Source organism: Myotis myotis, unplaced genomic scaffold (assembly GCF_014108235.1).
Source record: "Myotis myotis isolate mMyoMyo1 unplaced genomic scaffold, mMyoMyo1.p scaffold_m19_p_14, whole genome shotgun sequence".
In the NCBI taxonomy this organism is placed as follows: domain Eukaryota; kingdom Metazoa; phylum Chordata; class Mammalia; order Chiroptera; family Vespertilionidae; genus Myotis; species Myotis myotis.
The window spans coordinates 10507110-10529383 of NW_023416318.1; the positions used below are offsets into that span (position 1 = coordinate 10507110).

The window sequence follows — 22274 nt, forward strand, 5'->3', positions numbered from 1 at the left end:
TTAGTAGCTAAAATGTTTTCTTACCTCTTAGAAGAAAGGGTACAGCGGCTAAAGCACATCCCAGAGAAAAAAAACAAGTGGTCTTCTTTCTACCTTGCTAACCCAGATCTACATTCCTGGCTATGAGATTGAGAAAAGGGAAGAGGAGAGACTAGACTTCTTAATTTTCTGACCTTGAAATTGAGTACTCAGCATTATCTAAAAGACACTCCCACCTCAGCCATTTTTCATTATTGTAAGAGAAATATTATTTTTAGAGGTCCAAATTATAGATACTTAATTTTAGGTCCAGTCAAAATAGTGCTAGGATTATTTTGACCTTCATTGGGTAAAGTTAAAATTAAAAACTTTAATGAATGTGAAATAAAAACTTAATGACTGTGGCTAAATAATATGGGTAAGCTACAGTCAGTTTTGGAATTTTTGGACAGTTTTATTAGGCTTAAAATTGACTATAAAAATGTTAAGTATCTAATGGCTAAATTTGAAAGCTATTTCAAACTTTATAAATGAGTAGTAGAATAAACCAAATAATCTTTGGAAGGGCCAGAGTCATTCTTCAAAGTTGCACAGTCAGAAACAATGTCCAAAACACGCCTTGGACCTTCTCTATCAGATACTCCATTGCTCTCTGGCTAGGTATGGACACCTCAACCTGCATCTTTACCACTGACCACCAGATGACAGTCTCTGAGCTCCCAAAAGCTAGATGTGTGTGTCCTGACCAGAATAAGGAATTTTAGGGGGGAGAACCAAGATGGAGGCATAGATAAACACCTGTATCTGCCACATACCACAACCACATCAAAATTACAACTACAATACAGAATAACCATCATTCAGAACTGCCTGAAAGCTGGGTGAATGGAAATCCTACAACTAGAGAAGTAAAGAAGAAAGCACATTGAGACTGGTAGGAGGGCAGGAGGTGCAGGACAGACTGGTCCGGCACCCTTGTGTGCCGCATTTTTTAATTAATTGGGAGGGAGATCATCTCTGCAGAGGCCCCTCATGTGGTCAAGGGGTGCCAGCTCCACACCAGATCCCTAACCCAGGGTCTCAGAGCTGGGAAGAGAAGTCCCTGCAACCATGAGCTATAAAAACCTGTGGGGATTGTGGCTGCAGAACAGGGGCCACCAGAGACCCAGGTGTCCCTCAAAAAGGGCAGGTGCACAAACTTACTTGGACTCAACCCCTATGAGCTCCAGCACTAGAAGGTGTTGGGGGACCCAGACACATGCAGGGAGGAACTGGATTGTCTGGCATCAGGGCAGGAACTCAGGGTGGCTTTCTTCCAGACGGGTGCTTGCAGGAGTCATTGTTCCTGTGCTGGGACATCCCCTGTCTGGCTGGCAGCCATATCTGAGTCCCCATCAACCTGGCTCAAACCGTTTTCTTGGCCCTAGTGATTCCTTGAGACCCTGCCCCATACTATTTACAGTCCCACCCAAGCTGTTTGTAGCAGCTTTTCCATATGAACGGCCTGTCCTGGCTCAGGTTTCAAACTTTGCTAAAATGTCTCAAACAAGCTGCAGCTAGTCACAGTGACAGCATGTCCCAGACCTATCAAAAGGCCCATACCTGGCATTAGCACCAGCCTGCCTTGCTTCACAGCTGGACCTCGCCTGGGCACTTCCAAACCCAATACAAATAGAAGGCATCTGCAGATTTTTCTTTAGCTCCTGCCAGGTGGCCCCAGGCAATGGCTAATTTTGCACCTCCCTGGAGACCCTAGAGCCAGTGCACCCAGTGGACAGCTTCAGACCATAGCAGATTACAACTCTACACATTCACAAGCGACACACTCAAGGGGCAGACTCAGTGAGCACCAAAGCCCCACTGAAGCAAGTCCTCCATAGGGGATTTCCTGCACAGCAGCTCTCCCACTGTAGTCACAGCTGGTCTTCATAGCCAGTTGGCCTGGAGGTCAATTCCTCCCAGTGGCACCAACAGCAATCAAGGCTCAACTACAAGAGTGCACAAGCCCACACAGTGGTGCACCTAGAGTACCCAACTCAGGTGACGGGAGGCTGAGCCACTGAGCCCTACAGGACACCTACCACACAAGGCCACTCTACCAATTCCAAGAGACATAGCTCTATCTAATACATAGAAACAAACTGGGAAGCAGCCAAAATGCAGAGACAACGAAGCATGTCACAAATGAAAGAAATGGAAGCAAGCAAACTACTGGATACAGAGTTTAAAACCATGGTTAAAAGGTTATTCAAGGGACTTAGCAAAACTTTCAAGGATCTTAGAATGTCAAAAACATGAAAAAGGACCAGTCAGAAATTAAGCATACAGTAACTGAAATAAAGAATAGTTTACAGGGATTCAACAGTGGAGTAGAGGAGTCTAAGAATCAAATTACCAACTTGAAATATGAGGAAGCACAACAAAAACAACAACAAAAAACCCAATCAGAAGAGCATCAAGAAAAAAGAACCCAAAAAATAAGAGAGTGTAAGGAGCCTCAGGGACAACTTCAAGTGTACCAATATTTCCATTATGGGGGTGCCAGAAGGGGAAGAGAAAGATATTGGAAACCTATTTGAAGAAATAATGACAGAAAACTTCTACCTGGTAAAAGACTTAGAAGTCCAGGAAGTGCAGAGAGTTCCAAACAAGAGGAACCCAAAGAGGCCCACACCAAGGCACATCATAATTAAAATGCCAAGGATTAAAGACAGAATCTTAAAAGCAGCAAGAGAAAAGCAGTTAGTTACCTACAAGGGAGTGCTCATATGATTTCTCAACAGAAAATTTGCAGGCCAGAAGGGAGTGGCAAGAAATATTCAAAGTAATGAATAGCATTCAAAGTAATGAATAGCAAGGACTTACAACCAACATTATCCAGCAAAGCTCTCACTGAGAATTGAAGGTCGGATAAAGAGCCTCACAGATAAGAAATAGCTAAAGGAGTTCATCACCACCAATCCAGTATTACGTGAAATATTGAAGGGTATTCTTTAAGAATAGGAAAAAGAATAAGAAAAATACCAAAAATATGAATAGAATGGCAATAAATACACATCTATCAACAATTGAATCTAAAAATAAATGAACAAGATATCTACTGAACAAAAATAACTAGTAAATAAAATCGAACATGGGACTGACAAATCTCAGAGGGAATGGGGGAAGGGGACGGGAAGAGATTAACCAAAGATCTTACATGCATATATGCATTATCTAGGGACACACACAATAGGGTGGTGAAGGCCTGGGGCTGGGTGGGAACCAGGTGAAGGGGAGGTATGGGGGGAAAAAAGAGGGGCATCTGTAGTACTCAACAATAAAAATTAAAAAAAAATAGAAGATACAAACAAATGGAGTGTATACCATGTTCATAAATTGGAAGAATTAACATAATTAAAATGTCTATACTACCCAGAGCAATCTACAGCTTCAACACAATCCCTATTAAAATACCAATGGCATATTTCACAGAGCTAGAACAAATAATCTAAAAATTTATATGGAGAGAGAACCAAGATGGCGGCATAGGTTAACGCCGGAGTTTGCTGCTTTGAACAACTACTTCAAAAGTGAAACCAAAAAACGGAAGGGACATCACCCAGAACCACAGGAATGCTGGCTGAGTGGAAGTCCTACAACTAGGAGGAAAGAGAAACGCATACGGACACTCAGAGGAGGCGCAGTGCTGAAGTCAAATTCTGAGGTGCGGAGTGTGCGGAGCGGGCTGGTGGCGGAGGGCGCGGTTGGCGTTTTCAATCGGGAGGGAGTCGGAGACTCTGAGCTCCAGATCCGGGCAAGTCTTTAGGGACCCAGACTCAAACGGGAGAAGCGGGACTGTCTGGCTTCGGTCAGAGCGAGTGCAGCTTTCTCTCTGAGCTTTTGCAGCGGGTGCTGGGACTCAGAGAGGCAGAGCCCCTGGGGACAGGACTGAGAGCCGCCATAACTGCTCTCTCCGGCCCACCCTGTTGATCCTGTTCTACCCGCCCCGCCCAAGCCCTGCACACAGGCATTTGCCGGATAGCCTCAGGCAAAGGCTAGATTAGCACCTCCCTAGAGGACAGAAGTTCTCTCACTACTGACACAGCTGATTCTCATAGCCACTTGGCCTAGAGGTCAAACCCTCCCTGGAATTAGCTACAACAATCAAGATTTAACTATAAGACTGCAAACAAAGACCACTAGGAGGTGCACCAAGGAAGCATAACAAAATGCGGAGACAAAGAAACAGGACAAAATTGTCAATGGAAGATATAGAGTTCAGAACCACACTTTTAAGGTCTCTTAAGAACTGTCTAGAAGCCGCCGATAAATGTAGTGAGATCCTCAAGAAATCTAATGAGACCCTCGATCTTATATTGGGGAACCAACTAGAAATTAAGCATACACGGACTGAAATAACGAATATTATACAGACTCCCGACAGCAGACCAGAGGAGCGCAAGAATCAAGTCAATGATTTAAAATGCGAGGAAGCAAAAAACACCCAACCGGAAAAGCAAAATGAAAAAAGAATCCAAAAATGCGAGGATAGTGTAAGGAGCCTCTGGGACAGCTTCAAGCGTACCAACATCAGAATTATAGGGGTGCCAGAAGATGAGAGAGACCAAGATATTGAAAACCTATTTGAAGAAATAATGACAGAAAACTTCCCCCACCTGGTGAAAGAAATGGACTTACAGGTCCAAGAAGCGCGGAGAACCCCAAACAAAAGGAATCCAAAGAGGACCACACCAAGACACATCATCATTAAAATGCCAAGAGCAAAAGATAAAGAGAGAATCTTAAAAACAGCAAGAGAAAGAAACTCAGTTACCTACAAGGGAATACCCATACGACTGTCAGCTGATTTCTCAACAGAAACTTTGCAGGCCAGAAGGGAGTGGCAAGAAATATTCAAAGTGATGAATACCAAGAACCTACAACCAAGATTACTTTATCCAGCAAAGCTATCATTCAGAATTGAAGGTCAGATAAAGAGCTTCACAGATAAGGAAAAGCTAAAGGAGTTCATCACCACCAAACCAGGATTATATGAAATGCTGAAAGGTATCCTTTAAGAAGAGGAAGAGGAAGAAAAAGGTAAAGATACAAATTATGAACAACAAATATGCGTCTATCAACAAGTGAATCTAAGAATCAAGTGAATAAATAATCTGATGAACAGAATGAACTGTTGATTATAATAGAATCAGGGACATAGAAAGGGAATGGACTGACTATTCCTGGGGGGGAAAGGGGTGTGGGAGATGCGGGAAGAGACTGGACAAAAATCGTGCACCTATGGATGAGGACAGTGGGTGGGGAGTGAGGGCGGAGGGTGGGGCGGGAACTGGGAGGAGGGGAGTTATGGGGGGAAAAAAAGAGCAACAAATGTAATAATCTGAACAATAAAGATTTAATTTAAAAAAAAAAATTTTAAGTAGTTTATTAAATCTCAAGTATAAAGAAAAAATAAAAAATAAAAAAAAAAATAAAAATTTATATGGAACCATAAAAGACCCCAAATAGCTGCAGCAATCTTGAGAAAGAAGAACAAAGTAAGAGGAATCACAATACTGGATATCAAACTGGTCTACAAAGCCGTTGTAACCAAAACAGCCTGGTACTGGTACAAGAACAGGCATATACCTAAACCAATGGATCAGAACACAGACCCCAGAAATTGACCCACACCATTTACGGTCAATTAATATTTAACAAAAGAGGTAAGAACATACAATGGAGTAAAGACAGTCTCTTCAACCAATGGTGTTGGGAAAACTGGACACATGCAAAAAGATGAAACTAGATCACCAACAAGAATAAACTCAAGATGCATAAAAGACTTAAAAGTAAGGCATGAAACCATAAAAATGTTAGAGGAGAACATAGGCCAGTGATGGCGAACCTATGACACGTGTGTCAGAGGTGACACGCGAACTCATTTTTTTGGTTGATTTTTCTTTGTTAAATGGCATTTAAATATATAAAATAAATATCAAAAATATAAGTCTTTATTTTACTATGGTGTCAAATATCAAAAAATTTCTATTATATGTGACACGGCACCAGAGTTAAGTTAGGGTTTTTCAAAATGCTGACACACCGAGCTCAAAAGGTTCGCCATCACTGAATAGGCAGTAAAGTCTCAGACATCTCACTTAGCAATATGCTTACGGATACATCTCCTAGGGCCGTGGCCGGCAACTGCGGCTCTTTGGCCCCTTGAGTGTCGCTCTTCCTCATCCTTAGGAGTACCCTAATTAAGTTAATAACAATGTACCTACGTATATAGTTTAAATTTAAAAAATTTGGCTCTCAAAAGAAATTTCAATCGTTGTACTATTGATATTTGGCTCTGTTGACTAAATGAGTTTGCTGACTACTGTCCTAGGGCAAAGGAAACTAAGGAGAAAATAAACAAATGGTACTACATCCAAATAAAAAGCTTCTGCACAGCAAAAGAAACCAACATCAAAATGAAAAGGGAACCCACCGTATGGGAGAATATATTTGTCAATGATACATCTGACAAGGGGTTAATATCCAAAATATATAAAATACCCATACAACTCAACAAAAAGAAGACAAACAATCCAATAAAAAAAAAAATGAAGACCTGAATAGACTTTTCTCCAAAGAGGACATACAAATGGCCAAGAGACAAATGAAAAAATGCTCAAAGTCACTAATCATCAGAGAAATGCAAATTAAAACTATAATGAGATATCACCTCACACCTGTCAGAATGGCTATCATCAACAAAATCAACAAACAAGTGCTGATGAGGATGTGGAGAAAAGGGAAACCTAGTTCACTGCTGGTGGGAATGCAGACTGGTGCGGCTACTATGGAAAACAGCATGGCGTTTTCTCAAAAAATTAAAAATGGAACTTCTGTTTGACCCAGCAATTTCACTTCTGGGAATATATCCTAAGAAACCCCAAAACTCCAATCAGAAAGAATATATGCACCCCTGTGTTCATAGCAGCGTTAAAAGAGGGATCTCTTACCCTTTGGGACATCATGGATGGACCTGGAAAAATTATGCTAAGTGAAATAAGCCAGACTGAGGAAGACAAATATCACACAGTCTCACTTATTTGTGGAATCCAATGAACAAAATGAATTGCCCAACAAAATAAGACCTGAAGCAGGGAGGCATGGAACAGACTGCCATACCTCAACGTGGGGTTGAGGGACGGGAAGAGGTAAACCGAAGAACTTATATACTTATATGCATAGCCTATGGGCATGGCAATAGGGTAGTGAAGACGGGGGTGGAAGGTTGGGGGAGAGGAGGACTAAGCGGAGGGGGGAAAGGGTGTGGAATGGGAGATATCTATAATACCACTAAGAATAAAAATAAATAAATTAACATCCCTAGGTTATCTGCACCAATAGAAATGCTTTCTTTCTGATGTAATTGTTCCCTTTTCCTTTGTCATAAATACCCATTGCCTTTGTCTCCTAATTGAACAATATTTGGACTTCTGCCTGAATGAATGATTCCCGGATACCTAGTCTTTTTTTTTTTTTAATATATATTTTATTGAATTTTTACAGAGAGGAAGGGAGAGGGATAGAGAGTTAGAAACATCGATGAGAGAGAAACATCGATCAGCTGCCTCCTGCACACCCCCCACTGGGGATGTGTCCGCAACCAAGGTACATGCCCTTGACTGGAATCAAACCCGGGACCCTTCAGTCCGCAGGCCGACGCTCTATCCACTGAGCCAAACCAGTTAGGGCATACCTATTCTTTTTTTTAAAAAATATATTTTATTGAATTTTTACATAGAGGAAAGGAGAGGGATAGAGAGTTAGAAACATCGATCAGCTGCCTCCTGCACGCTCCCTACTGGGGATGTGCTTGCAACCAAGGTACATGCCCTTGACCGGAATTGAACCTGGGACCCTTGAGTCAGCAGGCGGACACTCTATCCACAGAGCCAAACCTGCTAGGGCCCAGATACCTATTCTTATTGATCTCAAATAAACACTTGTTTTCCTCTCACTTTGAAAGGTCTTTTTAACTTTTAAGTTAACACCAACTAAAATGTCTGTGGTGCTCATTTCTGGCACTGCCGGTTTCCAGTTGTACAAGCAGTGTCAAACTTGTCTCCTCTCAGCGCAGCTTTCTTCTGTGTGCTTCATTTCCAAAGTGGCTCTGCCCACATGGTTGCAAAGATAACAGCCTGGAGTAGGCTTTCTACCAGTTTAGCAACCAGTTGAAAATGATCTTTTCTCTAGTTCCAGAAAAATCCCTAGACCAGTGGTTCTCAACCTTGGCTGCACTTTAGAATCACCTGGGAATCTTTTTAAAATCCTGATTTCTGGGCCTCATCCTCCGGAAATTCTGTTTGTTACTAATGTTGTGGCCTCACCCCATAACAAACAGAATTCCCGGAGGATGAGGCCCAGAAATCAGGATTTTAAAAAGATTCCCAGGTGATTCTAATGTGCAGCCAAGGTTGAGAACCACTGCCCTAGTAGTGGTTCTCTACTAGCCCTAGGCTAGGCCATCTATCATTGGTCTGGCTCAGAACATGTGACCAACCCTAAACCAATCCCTAAGTCTAATTGGCCAGACCTGGGTCTAGTTGTCACTCCTAAAGTGGGGTGGGTCTGCCGCACCTGCACCTGTGGTTTGAGTAGCAAAGAGTTCACCACTACACCAATGGATTAAACATTGTTGTCAGTGTTAATTATGTCATTGACAACAATGAAGAAAAATTCAAAGTTAGCAAAGTGTCTTTAATCCTACCAACCATAATTTCTAAGAAAAGACGTGTGAGAGAGGCTATTGCAGTAACTCAAAGGAGAAATTAATGAGAGACAAGATGTAGGAGTCACTCCATACTGTAATGAATGAGCACATTTTTAGCCGAGCACTTTAAAGAACAACGGTAGGTCTGACCAACCCATGCATTGAAACGCTGCAGGTTATTGATTGGATAGGCCGGAATGAAATTGCAAAAAGAGCTGGTTTACCCAAAGGATATAGGCGGGGCAGTTTTTGCTGACGATCTTACCTCATGGCGTCAGCTTCCACTACATTCTTGCGACTCCACCGTCGTTGGAGCCTAAGCTTCAGGTGGGCCGTGTCCCGCAGGCACCTTAAAGTCAGGCAAGTCCAAAGCTGACTTTGGCGCTCCCCCTTCACGCCCAGCCTGGGCCTCCTCCACCCACTAAGTTGTCCAAGCCAGAAACTTGGGAGCCACCCCAGACGACTTCCTCACCCTCACCCCCAATCTAGTCACCGCATTGCATTCACCTCACCCAAAAAATCAATCCACTCCTGCCCTCCCCGCTGCCGCGGCTCTAGTTCAGGCCTCGGGTCTCACCTGCCATGTACCGACAGCCTCGGAACTTCGTCCTCAGCTCCAGTTCCAGCCGCTACAGTCCCTCCTCCTCGCAGGAGCCACCGGGACCTTCCTAACACGCAGGTCTGAAAACGACACCCCTGCTTTCAGGTCCTCCTCCGGCTCCTCTTTTCTGGAGGGAGAGACCCAAGCCCCTCAGCAGGGAAGCCGGGTTGCGGGAGCGGGAGAGAGGGAATCCGCCCAGGGCACGAGGGGCACTGGGACAAGGGAAACACCTGGGTAGAGTTTGCAGGCTGAGGGGGCGGGCCCCGCTGGTGGAACGGGCCGGGATTGGCTGTCGGGGCGCCGAGTGGGCGGGGCCCTGGGCGGGGCGCGGCAGGTCCCAGGTGGCGCGTCCCGCAGGCTCAGACCAGGCGGGGCGAGGGGCGGAGCGGCGCGGGCGGCCCGCGGCCTCCGGACAGCAGGGGGCAGCCTCGCTCGCCCCGGTGGCTTACGCTTCTGAGCTCCTCGCCTTTCGGGAGACCCGGCGACCTCGGGCGGCGGGTCGCGTCGGCCGGGCATGGCGGCGTGGAGCCCGGCCGCGGCAGCGCCTCTGCTCCGCCGGATCCGCGGGGTGAGCACCGGCAGGGCCAAGTGCTCGCCCCGGGGCGAGAGCTGCGGGGGGGCCGCGGGGTCGGGGCAGGGGCTCCCCGTCCTTTCTCTCGTTCATTCATTCTTTCACTCGTCGATTCATTCGTTCAGTGGTCCCGGCAACTGGCATTCGGGGAAGTGTCAGGACCCGGTGCGCGGGGGGACCCCCAGAGCTGGGTGGAGGCCGGGCGAGGGGGACACCCAGACACCCCGACACCCCAGTGCAGCGGCACGGGAAAAGCAGTGCGGATCTATCGAGCCGCGGGCATCGGAGTCCTAGCCGGAGTCACGGCGCGGGTGCCGGGCATGTGGCCGGGTCTGGACTGTGGGAACGTCCGCCGGCCTCGTTGACCTTGACCCGCACAAATCCCTCAGTCCCGGCGCCGAGCCCAGCAGAGGGCACTCACCACGCGCTCCTCATTCCCTCTGCCCCTTTCTGATTCATCCCTTCCTCGCTTCACCCACCTCTTTCCCTATCCTCCCTTGTGCTTCCTGCTCCCCGGCTGGCCTTGGACCCGCTCCCCTGGCAGGTCTACGGGTGACTGTCAGCGTGGCCCGGCGGCAGCTGGCGACTTTGCCAGTAGGTTGCCTGTTTAAAGGCCGCTGCCCACACATCTACGCAGGAAAGGCTTCTCCTGAGAAATCTGCAGCGCTGACAACCACCGCACTCCTTAATGGTTGCCCTCTGCCTGCCACCCCATTATTCTCTGCCTTTGTCCTCCCTCCCCCACTCCACCCCCCCCCCCAGTCTTACCCAGATCCACACATTTTCTCCCTTCACACAGCACTCAGTGTAAGTCCAGCTCTTTCTGCTGACCTGCATTTCAGCTGCCTGCCGGACTTCTTTGTGGGTGTCCAGTAGGCATGTCCTGAATTGTGTGGTCCTTTCCCTGCTCATCCATCCATCCCTCCATCCATCCATGTGGTCCTTTCCCTGCTCATCCATCCGTCCGTCCATCCATCCATCCATCCATCCATCCATCCATCATCCATCCCCAGGTCCTCCGAGGGCCCTGGCTCAGCCCTGGAGGGCTGCAGTAACAGGACAGACTCGGTCGTGGCCTTTGAGACCAGGTGGTCATTTTAAAGAAGGTGCCCCGAGCTTCTATCACACAGGACCCTGCTCTGGGCCATCAGGAAAGGCCTGAGGGTGGCCAGGACTGAGCGTGGGGGGGAGGTCCCTTTAGCACCAGCATGGGATAAACAGTGCAGGTGTTCCCCACCTGCCATCCTCCTCCAGTCAGGGACCTGAGCTGGCGCTGCTGCCTTTGCCTCTTACCTGGGCATCTTTCCTGACGAGCTTCAAAAGACACCGCTTTGTGCAGGTGACTTTGGCACCAAGATGCCTGACTGAGTCCAAAATCTTTAGCCTGACATTCAAGGCCTGTCATACCCTATATTACGCCTCCCTTCTCAGCATCAACTCAGCCAAGGGGCTGCTGGCCTGGTTTTCTGTGCCTTCACCCCTAAGGACTGAGATACGCTCCCCTCGGAAGCACTGGGTCCCTGTGGTAGCCGTTAGGGGAGGGGGGAGAGTGGTTGCCAATGGCAAATAATCTAAAAATGTTTCTCCTTCAGGTGGTTTAATAGAATTCTGCTTCTCCCCAGTGAAAATTCATGTTGCAAAAGGTCACTGGCTTATTGAACAGTAGGTCACAAGGTCATATCCCGCTGGAGAGGCTGGAATATTAATCAGGCCTAAAGGGTAGGTGGCATTTTGGCCCCACCAGTCCTGGTCAGTGGCACCTTGGGCCAGCGGGGCACAGCTGCCTGGCCTCTCCCAGCTCTGCATTTTACTAATGGATCCAGCCTTGGGCATATTACTTAATGCCAATTTCCTCACCTGTACAACTGGCATCATGATAGTCTCTCTCCCGGCATCATCATGGCAAGTCAAACATCTGTTGAATTAGGTTTGGGGCCTTGTCTCTAGAGTCCAAATGAGTTATTTACAATCCCCTCCCCCCCCCCCCCCCAAGAAAGCTGATTCTGCATCCTAGTGAGCTTAGATGACTTAGCCCAGGATCACGCTGGCCCTGCTGGGGTGGGGGGAGGTGCGGGGGGTTGGGGGAGATGGCAGGTGGGTCCTGCACAGTGGCCCCCTGGGGGCAGCGTCATCTTGCTCAGCCATGCCTCTTCTGTCTTCTCTGTTCTGTGGCAGCTTCCTCTTCGCTGCACCCAGCGGATGTTTGCCTCGCAGTCTGAGGGGGAGCTCAAAGTAACCCAAATCCTCAAAGAAAGCTTTCCTCGAGCTACAACTATCAAAGTCACTGACATTTCAGGTAAGGTTTCCTCATCTTCCCACAGAGTTTGATAGGATTTTGTTCTCTGGAGGGGCAGAGGGCGGGGAGGGGGCGGTGGGCTTAGCAAAAGGCACTTGATTGCTCCTTAATGTGGGTGGCTCTGGGGCAGATGTGGAAGAGGGGCTACCGAACCATGGAGGGAAACTGTGGGGATGAGTTCCCTCTCAGTCACCCCTGGGCTCTGGTCCGGCCTTTAATTTGACCGCCAGATGGGCTTTACAGAAATCCCCCACATTCTCCTGATGCCCTCGAACGTCAGAGCTGGAGCGGACCAGGGGGAGTTTGTCCCTTGGAGGAAAGTAGCTGCCTCACTTTCCTCACGAAGAGATGAGCCCAGGGAGGCCCAGGAACCTGCCCAGCCCCTCACAGGGAGGAGGCGCCGACCAGGACCCAGGGCAGACCCTGGCCTGAGCCGGTTTCCTGCCCCAGCCAGACCGTGCATTCCTCAGGCCGGCTGTGTGGTAGGAGCTGACTGGGCAGTCACCTCCTGCACCCACAGGACGGGGGAGATAGGGCCTTTTGCCAGACACACCCATCGGGGGGGGGGGGGGGGGGGGGGGAGCTTGGCAGTGGGCGGGCCCCTGACTCCCACACCCAGACTCGGTCTTTGCCGCTCTGCACAGCCACAACGGCCCACAGGCTTCCCTGAGAACGTAACACTGGGAGAAGGTTTAGAAAAAAGTGTTGTTCTGGGAACTAGAGATGAACCAATCGGAAGAGCCTTTGGAATGGGAGGTGGATGCGCACTCTGCCGGGGTCTCGGCCATGCGGAGGCCTTGATATCACCAGCCCTGTACCTGCCCCGGCCCACGTAGGCAGAGCCGGAACTTGACCTGTCTGACTCTGCCCAGCCTGGGACGAGTACAGAAAGGGCATTGAGGCCGGCAGCCTTGGTTTAAGCAAAGCTTGGACTCAGGGCTCGTGAGAGAAGGGTAACAGAGCACTTTGCACATAGTGGCCTGGGGGGGGGGGGGTTCTCTTTCTCATCAGTCACAGCACTAGCTCCCCAGCCACGTGGAGACCGAGCTTGGTCAGGGTGTGGATGAGTCCACCACAAGCTCTGCCTCGAGCACTTCACCAGAAAGCTGCTCCCTCCCTGCTGAAGCCCTGATGAAACACTCCGTGCTACTTACAGAGCAGGAGGCGCTGGAGAGAGACCGGCCTGGCGGCCAGCGGCCAGCGTTATTGTTGTGGTTGTTAATCCTCACCCGAGGATATTTTTTCCATTGATTTTTTAAAGAGAGTGTAAGGGAGGGACGGAGAGAGAAAGGGAGAAGCTTCCAAGTGAGAGATTGGTTGCCTCCCAGGCATGTGCCCTTGATTGGGAATCGAACCCGTGACCCTTCTGTTGCTGGGCCAACTCTCTAACCATTTAACAACACTGGCCAGGGCTGCAGCTCCTGTGTCCCTGTCTCTCTTGCACATCCTTGTTCCTTTCTTGTCTTTTGGGTAGTATTCTAGTTTTCAAACCAAATTTTAGTGTATTTTTGCACTAAAAAAAGCGATTGCCGGTATAGTTTGAAGGTGGAACACTGAAATTCAGTCCCTCCCACCCTCTTCCACAGCATTTGTTGGCTTAATAAAAGGAAATACCAGGAAAACCTGCATTCGTGCCTTATCTTTCCTCCCCCACAAGTGACAACCCTGGGTGGGGCACCTGCCTTGCAAAAGGAGGAACACGTTTTGGATGGGGGCAGCCTGCCGGGAGGTGTGTGTGCTCAGACTCTAAGCCGTAGCCTGCTTCTAACAGTCTCAGCAACTTTCTGCTGAACAGTAGTATTCGGACCTCGAGACTGTGCGGGACTCCAAGGACCTGCCGGGCTGTGGCGGCCCTGACTTAATAATGGAAACGCTTTCAAACTGCATTTATTTCAGGAGGCTGTGGGGCAATGTATGAAATCCAAATCGAGTCAGAAGAATTTAAAGAGAAGAGGACTGTCCAGCAGCACCAGATGGTAAATCAGGTCAGAGAGGAACAGCGCCCCTTTGCCCCTCCACCCCTGTCCCTACATCCGGGAGGGCCTGCCGGGCGGCAAGGTAGTTGACTGGCAGTCGTAGGAAAGAATAATGCAGTACCACAGTCATGCCAACAGGACCTAGGACTGAGAAAATGTAACGGGAACTGTCTGGAATCCACTGTGGACAATTACGGCTTCTTTTCAAAACGGAAAACAAGCCACCTAATAGTTTTGTCGTGTTTTTGTATGAGCCAGTGTTACTGTTGTGGTCACATACTGGATAGTATTGGTAAGTGTAGGCGTGCCGAAAGATACGTTTTGTAGATGTGAAGATTTTTTGAGCCTCTCTCCAGGACTGCTGTACAGATTGGGGCACACATGGCTGAGAATTGCTCCAGCTGCCCCAGACCCAGTGACAGGCACCATAGGGGCCTGAAACATCAGCTTTAACCAGGCAAGGCCAGGTTTACTTATGATCTACGCTTATTTTACGTGGAATTAATACAAGCCTTGACCCTGGGGCGTGTCTGTAAACTCGCCGCCTTCAGCAGGGATATTTGGCATCATTCTGGAAGGTCTTCAACGTTGTGAACTAGTTTAGCGTTTGTAAAGCACTGCTTTGGTCATGAGAGCCCCTCTGTGACCCCTTCTACATCACGTTCAGGTGTCCCAGGTTGCTGTTCCAGGCACCCCCCACCCCCACCCCCAGCCCCCACCCCACCCCCAGTCTCGGCACACACCCTCCCTTGGCCCCTGCCCCGTCGTCTCTGTGCATGAGCTTCGCCCAGATCGGACCCCCTGCAGGGTTCCCTTCCTCCCTCCTCTGCCCAGCTCAAGTGCTGCCTCCCGACCTGCCTGGCAGGGATGAATGCCCTCCACCCTTGACTCCAGCATTGTCTGCCTTGTATCCAGGGATACTAATGCCCCTTGGCCCTGTCAGCCCTGTCAGCCCTGTGTGGGCTGGTTCCCTTCTAAATCTGTCTTTGGATCATCGTGGAGCCCAACCCTTCACTCGCACGCGGACACCTACGGCCCGAAGGTGCCAGTGGTCTGCCGGGCTGTCGGGGATGGAACAGCAACCACTTGGCTCTTCCAATGGTCGCTGCTTGGTTCCCTGTGGATGGGGTGCCCCTGCCCCTGCAGCTCACGCTCCTCCACCCTCAGGAGTGAACTCACCATTCCTCTGGGCCCTGCCGACTCCTGGCCAGGCCCCCAGGGGAGCGAGGAGAACAGGTGTTTCTTCCCCTTGCATCCTGTTCCCGCCCTGGGAGCAGCCGTGGGGAGGAGAGTGAGCACTGACTTGGCTCTCCACTTCGCAGTGGGATCTGAGCCTTCGTTTCCTCTTCGGCAAAGATCGCATGAGGTATTGCCCACACGTGCCCAGCCTCGTGCCGGCATGTGGAAGGCATTTGGTAAACAGCAGTTGCCCTCTCCTCTTCTCTGGCCCTTTTCCTGTCTGGTGCTCGTCACCTGGGTCCTCACGAGGGTGTCTCTGCCTGTGTCTCCCCAGCTCAGAGTCCTTCCCTGTGCATCCTGGTTGCCCACAGAGTCCAGTCCTACCCTCCCAGCCTGGGATCACCAGTCCCTGTGTGGCCGGCCTTAGTCCACCCCTCAGATACCTGACTGGAAGCCAGGCTTTCCCTGGGGAGCCACAGTGCGTTCCCAGCCTTTCCCCACCTTGTGCTCCTGGGCCCGATGCCCTGTCCCTCTCTGCCCATTCCATCCCCAGCTGCCCCGCTCCTGGGCTGCCTCCTGCACAAGTGGCCAGTTCAGTAGCAGACACTCCCTCCTGGGAACACCCACCACAGCCCTGAGCTGGCTTGGGGTCTGGCAGCACCCATCACCGCACTGAGTCCCTTTCTCGTGGACTTGTGTTACTTCTCTTGCCTCTCTCATCATTTTCCCGTGGCTTTTTCATCTGTGTCCCCATGTGAAAGCCGGTGTCACACCTGAACCACTCAGGCTGGGTCAGGGGCATAGCTCCCTCAATGCCAGGCCAGTTGGCAGTCCCACCAGCAAGCAGTACACAACGTGGAAAGCAGCTGCTCCTCAGGAGAAGGGAGATGGCTGGACAGACTGGGGGGGTGGGGGGGATGTCCACCCCACTGTGATGGTCAGATTTGGGCCTAATGTAAAGGACGTGGACTCTTCCTCTGCACTGACTCTTCCTGGGCCCAGTAGCTTTCCTCTTGGAAGCCAGAGAAATGAGTGCAGTTTGGCTGTGGTGGCTCATTCAGGTTTGTGCCCTGGTGCTGAGTCTCATATTTTACAACTTTATTTTTCAAGTAAAAGTGGGCTATTTGTGCTAAATAGTGTGGTTTTAAAGAACAGCTGCTTGATGTTTGAAATAGCAAAACACAAAAAACAACCTAATAGTTCATCGTGATGGGCTGGGCTGAACAGTTACGATAGATCCACATGCCAGGCTGACGCAAACTAGGAATGTGCTCTTTATGCCGATACAGCACGCTCTCCAGTGGTGAGGGGGAAAGCAGAGTGTAGAACAGTGTGTTTAAAGTGCTACCATTTTGTTTTAAAAAGGTAGTGTGTGTGTGGGAATATATATTTATATTAGCTTGACTATGCAATGTTGAGTCTTCGCATAGAAACTAACAGCAGTTCTCTATTGGGCAGCGGTTCTCAACCTGTGGATCACGACCCCTTTGGCGGTCAAACGACCCTTTCACAGGGGTCGCCTAAGACCATCCTGCATATCAGATATTTACATGACGATTCATAACAGTAGCAACATTACAGTTATGAAGTAGCAACGAAAATAATTCTATGGTTGGGTCACAACATGAAGAACTGTATTTAAAGGGCCAGGAGGTTGAGAACCACTGCTATTGGGGGACGGAGGTGGAAACTGGGGGACAGAGGGCAGGTGTGGAAGGGAGCTGTCACTGTATGCCTTCTTAGGCCTCTGATTTTTGAGCCAGGTTAGATTCTGATTTAAAAAAAGAAATTGTTTTCCAAAAAAAGGAAAAAGTGCTGCAAGAAGGTGCACAGTGTCTTACAGATAGAGAGCTGTATGAAGATACTGTCATTGTAGCCAGTGCCATATACAAAGGAAATGACGACGCTCTTTTCCTTCCTTAGGCCCTAAAGGAAGAAATCAAAGGAATGCACGGATTGCGGATATTTACCTCTGTCCCCAAACACTGACCACGCCCCGGCTGCATAGATGCTGCTGCTTAAAACCTTGGATGAACTTGACCATTCTTTCCTAGGCATTTGCCAAAAAATTTATCTATTTTGTTCATAGACATTTCCATGTTATAATTATAGAAGAATATGTTATCTATTTAGATGTTAATTAAAGGCAACAGATAACTGAGTCTTTTGAGGCATCATTAATAACGCTTCTAGTTCCTTTATTTTAGGAGCAATGTCCTTTTGTCCAGCGTGGCCTTGTCCTTGGACAGCTCTGTCCTGCTGCTGGAGAGGCAGGAAGGAGTGCCAGCTACTTTTGTCTTGTCATGAGACCTCCTTGTTTGTCATCTATGAAATGGCTCAGGCCTAATCTTATCGAACAGAAAAGAAAAGCCCTACCTGGTTTGGCTCAGTGGATAGAGAGTCACCCTGCGGACTGAAAGGTCCCAGGTTCGATTCCGGTCAAGGGCACATGCTTGGGTTGCGGGCTCAATCCCCAGTAGGGGGCGTGCAGGAGGCAGCCAATCAACAATTCTCTCTCATCATTGATGTTTCTATCTCTCCCTTTCCCTTCTCTGAAATCATTAAAAATATATTAAGAAAAGATCCTTCGGTTTCGCTCTTTCCATAGTTTACCACTCTCTTCCCTTCCCCTCCTAACTTCTTACGAGAATGATTTTGGACCCTCGTTTTCTTACTCCCTGGATAGACTCAGGATTTGGTGCTGCCCGGATCAGGGTCTTTGTTGTGTTTGAAGATCCCCACCTCTGCATCTCGGGGGGAGGTGGAGCCCCGCTCCCGACAGGAGCTGAAAGGCTTGCTTTCCTCGCTCTCTTGAAAGTAAGGCACAGGCAGATGTAGACTCAGCCACTCAGACAGATCTGCCCAGGACTTTGAATTGGGAGCCGGTGGCGCCAGGAAGCGGGGGCAGTGGTGCATTGATTCTGGCCGTGACAGGTAATTGACACACCTGTGTGTTACTGGGAGGACCGAGGCATTTCACATGCTGAAGTAAGGGTTGATGAGCCAAACTGCAGAAAGGATAAGGGTACGGCTAAATGGCAGGAACACAGTGCCACCAGGCCTTTGCATCTGCTGTCTGCTCTGCAGATCAGTACTATTATTTTTTTTAAATTTTAAATTCTCACCCAAGGATGTTTTAAATTGATTTTTAGAGAGAGAGAAACATGGATGTGAGAGAAACAACAGTCGTTTGCCTCCCACATGCGCCCCGACTGGGGAACCCAAACCCAAACCTAGGTAGGTGCCCTGACTGGGAATCGAACCTGCAACCTGTTGGTGCATGGACGACGCTCCAACCAACTGAGCCAACGGGCCAGGGCAGGTCAGCATTATTATCTCTCACTTTGCATTGGTGTCCACTATAATATAGCAGTGATTATATTGCTAGCAGCTCTTAATTTATATATATATTTAAATTTTATTTTTCAATTACAGTTTACATTCAATATTATTTTGTATTAGTTCCAGGTGTATAGCATAGTGCTTAGACAATCACATGCTTTACAAAGTATTCCCCCTAATATTTCCAGCACTCAGCTGGTACCATACATTAAATTTTATATCTTAATTGTTGCCCAGTCAGCATGGATCAGTGGTTGAGCATCAACCTATGAACCAGGAGGTCACGGTTTGATCCCAGTCAGGTCACATGCCCAGGTTGCAGGATCAATCCCCAGTGTGGGGCGTGCAGGAGGCAGCTGATCAGTGATTCTCATCATTGATATTTCTATCTCTTCCTTCCTCTCAATAAAAATATATTTTTAAAAAATATATCCAGGCCAGGAGAAGGGCATACTTTCCTTCCAAGTTCAGTTCAAAGACGCCAGGGAAGGCCTCGGATCTGCCCTTCTTGAATCAGGAGCCACCCTGGACCAATCAATCAGCTGGAGTCTGAGAATCATGTCTCTAGACTCTGGAGAGAAGGAAGGAACAATTGCTAGAATAAGTAAGGCTTCTGTTCTCCACAGAAGAGGCCGGAATAAAGCAACAGGCGTTCTTGACTAGAGGAAGAGAGATTGTGGCCTTGCTAGCCTCCTAGGAGTCTGGGGATGCCAGAGAAACTCACCTCTCCTCTGCTTCACCCCACCCCGCCCACCCCAGAGGATGCTCAGGCCCAGTGAAGTGTGTCAATTCTACCAGTTCTGCATGTCTGCGTCCAAATCTGGCAACAAGAAATTTTTAAAGTAGCCCTCCCACGTTGTTCTTCCCTCAAGTTAAAAGGAAAATTGGAAGAGGAATCACCGGGTTTATTTTTTAGTTGATTAAAAAAGACGAAGTTGCTCATTTTAGTAGCCAGAGTATAACATGGCATCTGATAGAGCCAACTCCTAGCTTTCTGATTAAGTGCTCTGTGGAAACTGCTGAATTATGAAAGATGATATGTTTTCTGAGCTAAGTGTCTTTAAAAACAGTGTACTGTTTTCCAGTGGAAAATTCAGAGTCCTGCCCTAGCCGGTTTGGCTCAGTAGAGTGTCAGCCTGTGGACTGGAGGGTCCTGGGTTTGAATCCAAGGGCATGTGCCTCAGTTGCAGACTTGATACCTGGCCCTGGTCAGGGCACGTGCAGGAGGCAACCAATTGATCCATCTCACATCGATGTTTCTCTCTGTCTCTCCCCTTCTCTTCCACTCTAAAAATCAATGGATGAGGATGAACAACAACAATAACAAAAGAAAATTCAGAATCCTGAAGTAGGTGCTTGCTGACGAGGCAAGTCCATAAGGGAGCTGGCCTGCAATCCGGGAGCGGACCTGGGGCCACACAGCCCCACCCAACATTCATCGTAGCAAGGAGTCAATACATCCAATTCCCTTTCGTGGGAACCAAACTGGAAAGGGTGACCCAGGGACCGCCAGGCCACTGACCTTCTAGTGGCTGGAGTGACGCTCAGGGCAGACGGAGCTGGGCATTCACATCAGGAGAATCCATCAGGTAAAGAGCCCTGGGATGTGTCGTGAGGTTCTGGGCGTCCAGGCTAAGAGAAGAGGGCACCCTAAGGTGGGGGATTCTCAGTGGCTGGAAGTGAGAACCACCTGGGGATTGAAAGCGCTCCCACCTGGGTCCTCCTCAGGTCTAAGAGGCTGGCTAGTGACGAGTGGGGAGAGTAGACACACAGAGACCAGGTAGTCAAAGTTAGACTCGGAGGGGATGAGTCAGGCTCCCTCCCGCTGTCCCTCTGCCCCTGTAAGGCCTGCCCAGCGCACCCTCTTGCCCCTCCAGGGAGCTCCTGTGCATGCCTCAGTTTGCCTGCTTTCCTCCATCCATCACCCGTCTCTGGGAACTGCCCCCACGCCCCTAATTCCACAAGATAGAAGGCGGCAGAGCGCCAGTGCCCGCTGAGCCCGTGCAGGCCCTGACCTCACCTGGGCGGGATGCAGCCTGCAGATCCGTGGGAAAAGGACACCCGCTGTGACGGTCTCCCCCAGCACCTGGAGCAGCGCAGGCCCGGTCCAGCGCCGCCCATGTGTTCCTCACCTGTGCTTCTTGGAGAGGCCTCTGTAAGACACGTGGGCACATATCTGAACCCCGGCCTGCATCCTAAAGAACCCAAAGCACATCTCCCAGCTCTTCCCCTGGGACCCGCGGGAGGGCGTCTCAACTCCTTACAAATGAACCCGACTTTTGACACCTTTTATGGTTGCATTTGCTCTAATAATGCCGGTAGGATTAAGTATCTTAGGCACCTCATTTCAGGATATTGATCTCATAGGTTGTTGTAAGATACCCTGCCACTGTGAATTTAAAAGGACATTTATGCACTTTCATGTATTTTGAGAAAAATATGTTTATTAGAGAGGCAGATAAAAGGGTACAACTAAAAGATGCCAGATATATTATTTTCTTTTAGAGTAAGAATAAAAAGAAACAATCATGATGACCTCTATTCAAACACAATTTATTCAGAACCCAAGTGTCTACAATCCTTTCATGCGTAGCATCCAGCAGGCACCTCTCCAGCAGTTATAAAAAACAAAAGGTCTTGCCCTAGCCGGTTTGGCTCAGTGGCTAGAGCGTCAGCCGGCAGACTGAAGGGTCCCGGGTTCCATTCTGGCCAAGGGCATGTACCTTGGTTGCAGACTCCATTCCCAGTAAGGGGCATGCAGGAGGCAGCTCATCAATGTTTCTATCTCTCTCTATCCCTCTCCCTTCCTCTCTCTCAAATCAATAAAAAAAGATATTAAAAAAACACACGAAAGGTCTTTAAGCAGCAGAATGAGCAGCTAAACAAATGGATAAAAGAGTAAAAAGTTTAAACAACTGAAGTTCAAGTAATAACTTTAGTTTTTATTTTTTTATTTTTTATTTTAATTTTTTTTTAGTTTTTATTTTTAAACTATTTTTAGAACAGTTTATATAACTTTCTGGAACGCTTTTGATTTACAGGAAAATTGAGAAGACAGTACAGAGTTCCTTTATAGCCCACACTCAGTTTCCTCTCTTGAAGGCGTACACGACTGTGGCACTTTTGTTGCAATTAGTGGACCGGCATTAATTCAGCATTGCAAATGAAAGCCCAGAGTTTATTCAGGTTTCCTTAGTTTTCTCCTAGCGTCTTTCGCCAGGTCTGTCCTCCATGACACCACATGCCATTATTATCGTGGCTCCTTAGGCTCCTCTTGACCGTGACAATTTTCAGAATGTTCGTGTTTTTGATGACCCTTTAGTGTGTGTGTGTGTGTGTGTGTGTGTGTGTGTGTGTGTGTGTAATATTTTTGTTTATTTCAGAGAGAGGAAGGGAGAGGGAGAGATAGAAACATCAATGATGAGAGAGAATCATTGATTGGCTGCCTCCAGCACACCCTCTACTGGGGATCGAGCCTGCAACCCAGGCATGTGCCCTTGACAGGAATCAAACCTGGGACCCTTCAGTCCGCAGGCCGACGCTCTATTCATTGAGCCAAACCGGATAGGGCGCCCCTT

The 22274-nt window shown here is 48.6% G+C and overlaps 1 protein-coding gene and 1 long non-coding RNA gene across 3 annotated transcripts in view; one reads left to right on the top strand and one right to left on the bottom strand.

Annotated features, from left to right (window-relative positions):
* The window catches only part of LOC118668846, a 14778-nt gene extending 5162 nt beyond the window's left edge, over window positions 1-9616 (bottom strand). The window contains exons 1-2 of the long non-coding RNA XR_004971782.1: window positions 9309-9616; window positions 8997-9080 (exon numbers count right to left, since the gene is read on the bottom strand). This is a non-coding gene — a long non-coding RNA (uncharacterized LOC118668846). The remainder of the gene's footprint in view (window positions 1-8996; window positions 9081-9308) is intronic.
* A 123-nt stretch (window positions 9617-9739) lies between these two features.
* Window positions 9740-17516, top strand: BOLA3 (bolA family member 3). 2 transcript variants are annotated; one of them, XM_036334096.1, is made up of 4 exons: window positions 9753-9900; window positions 12079-12199; window positions 14096-14184; window positions 17278-17516. In XM_036334096.1, exons 1-4 carry the CDS (start codon window positions 9847-9849, stop codon window positions 17341-17343), a joined length of 330 nt encoding a protein of 109 aa, XP_036189989.1. In that variant the 5' UTR covers window positions 9753-9846; the 3' UTR covers window positions 17344-17516. The 2 variants fall into 2 exon arrangements, with proteins under 2 accessions (XP_036189990.1, XP_036189989.1); XM_036334097.1 differs by lacking the exon at window positions 14096-14184 and having other exon boundaries at window positions 9740-9900.
* Window positions 17517-22274: the final 4758 nt, after the last annotated feature.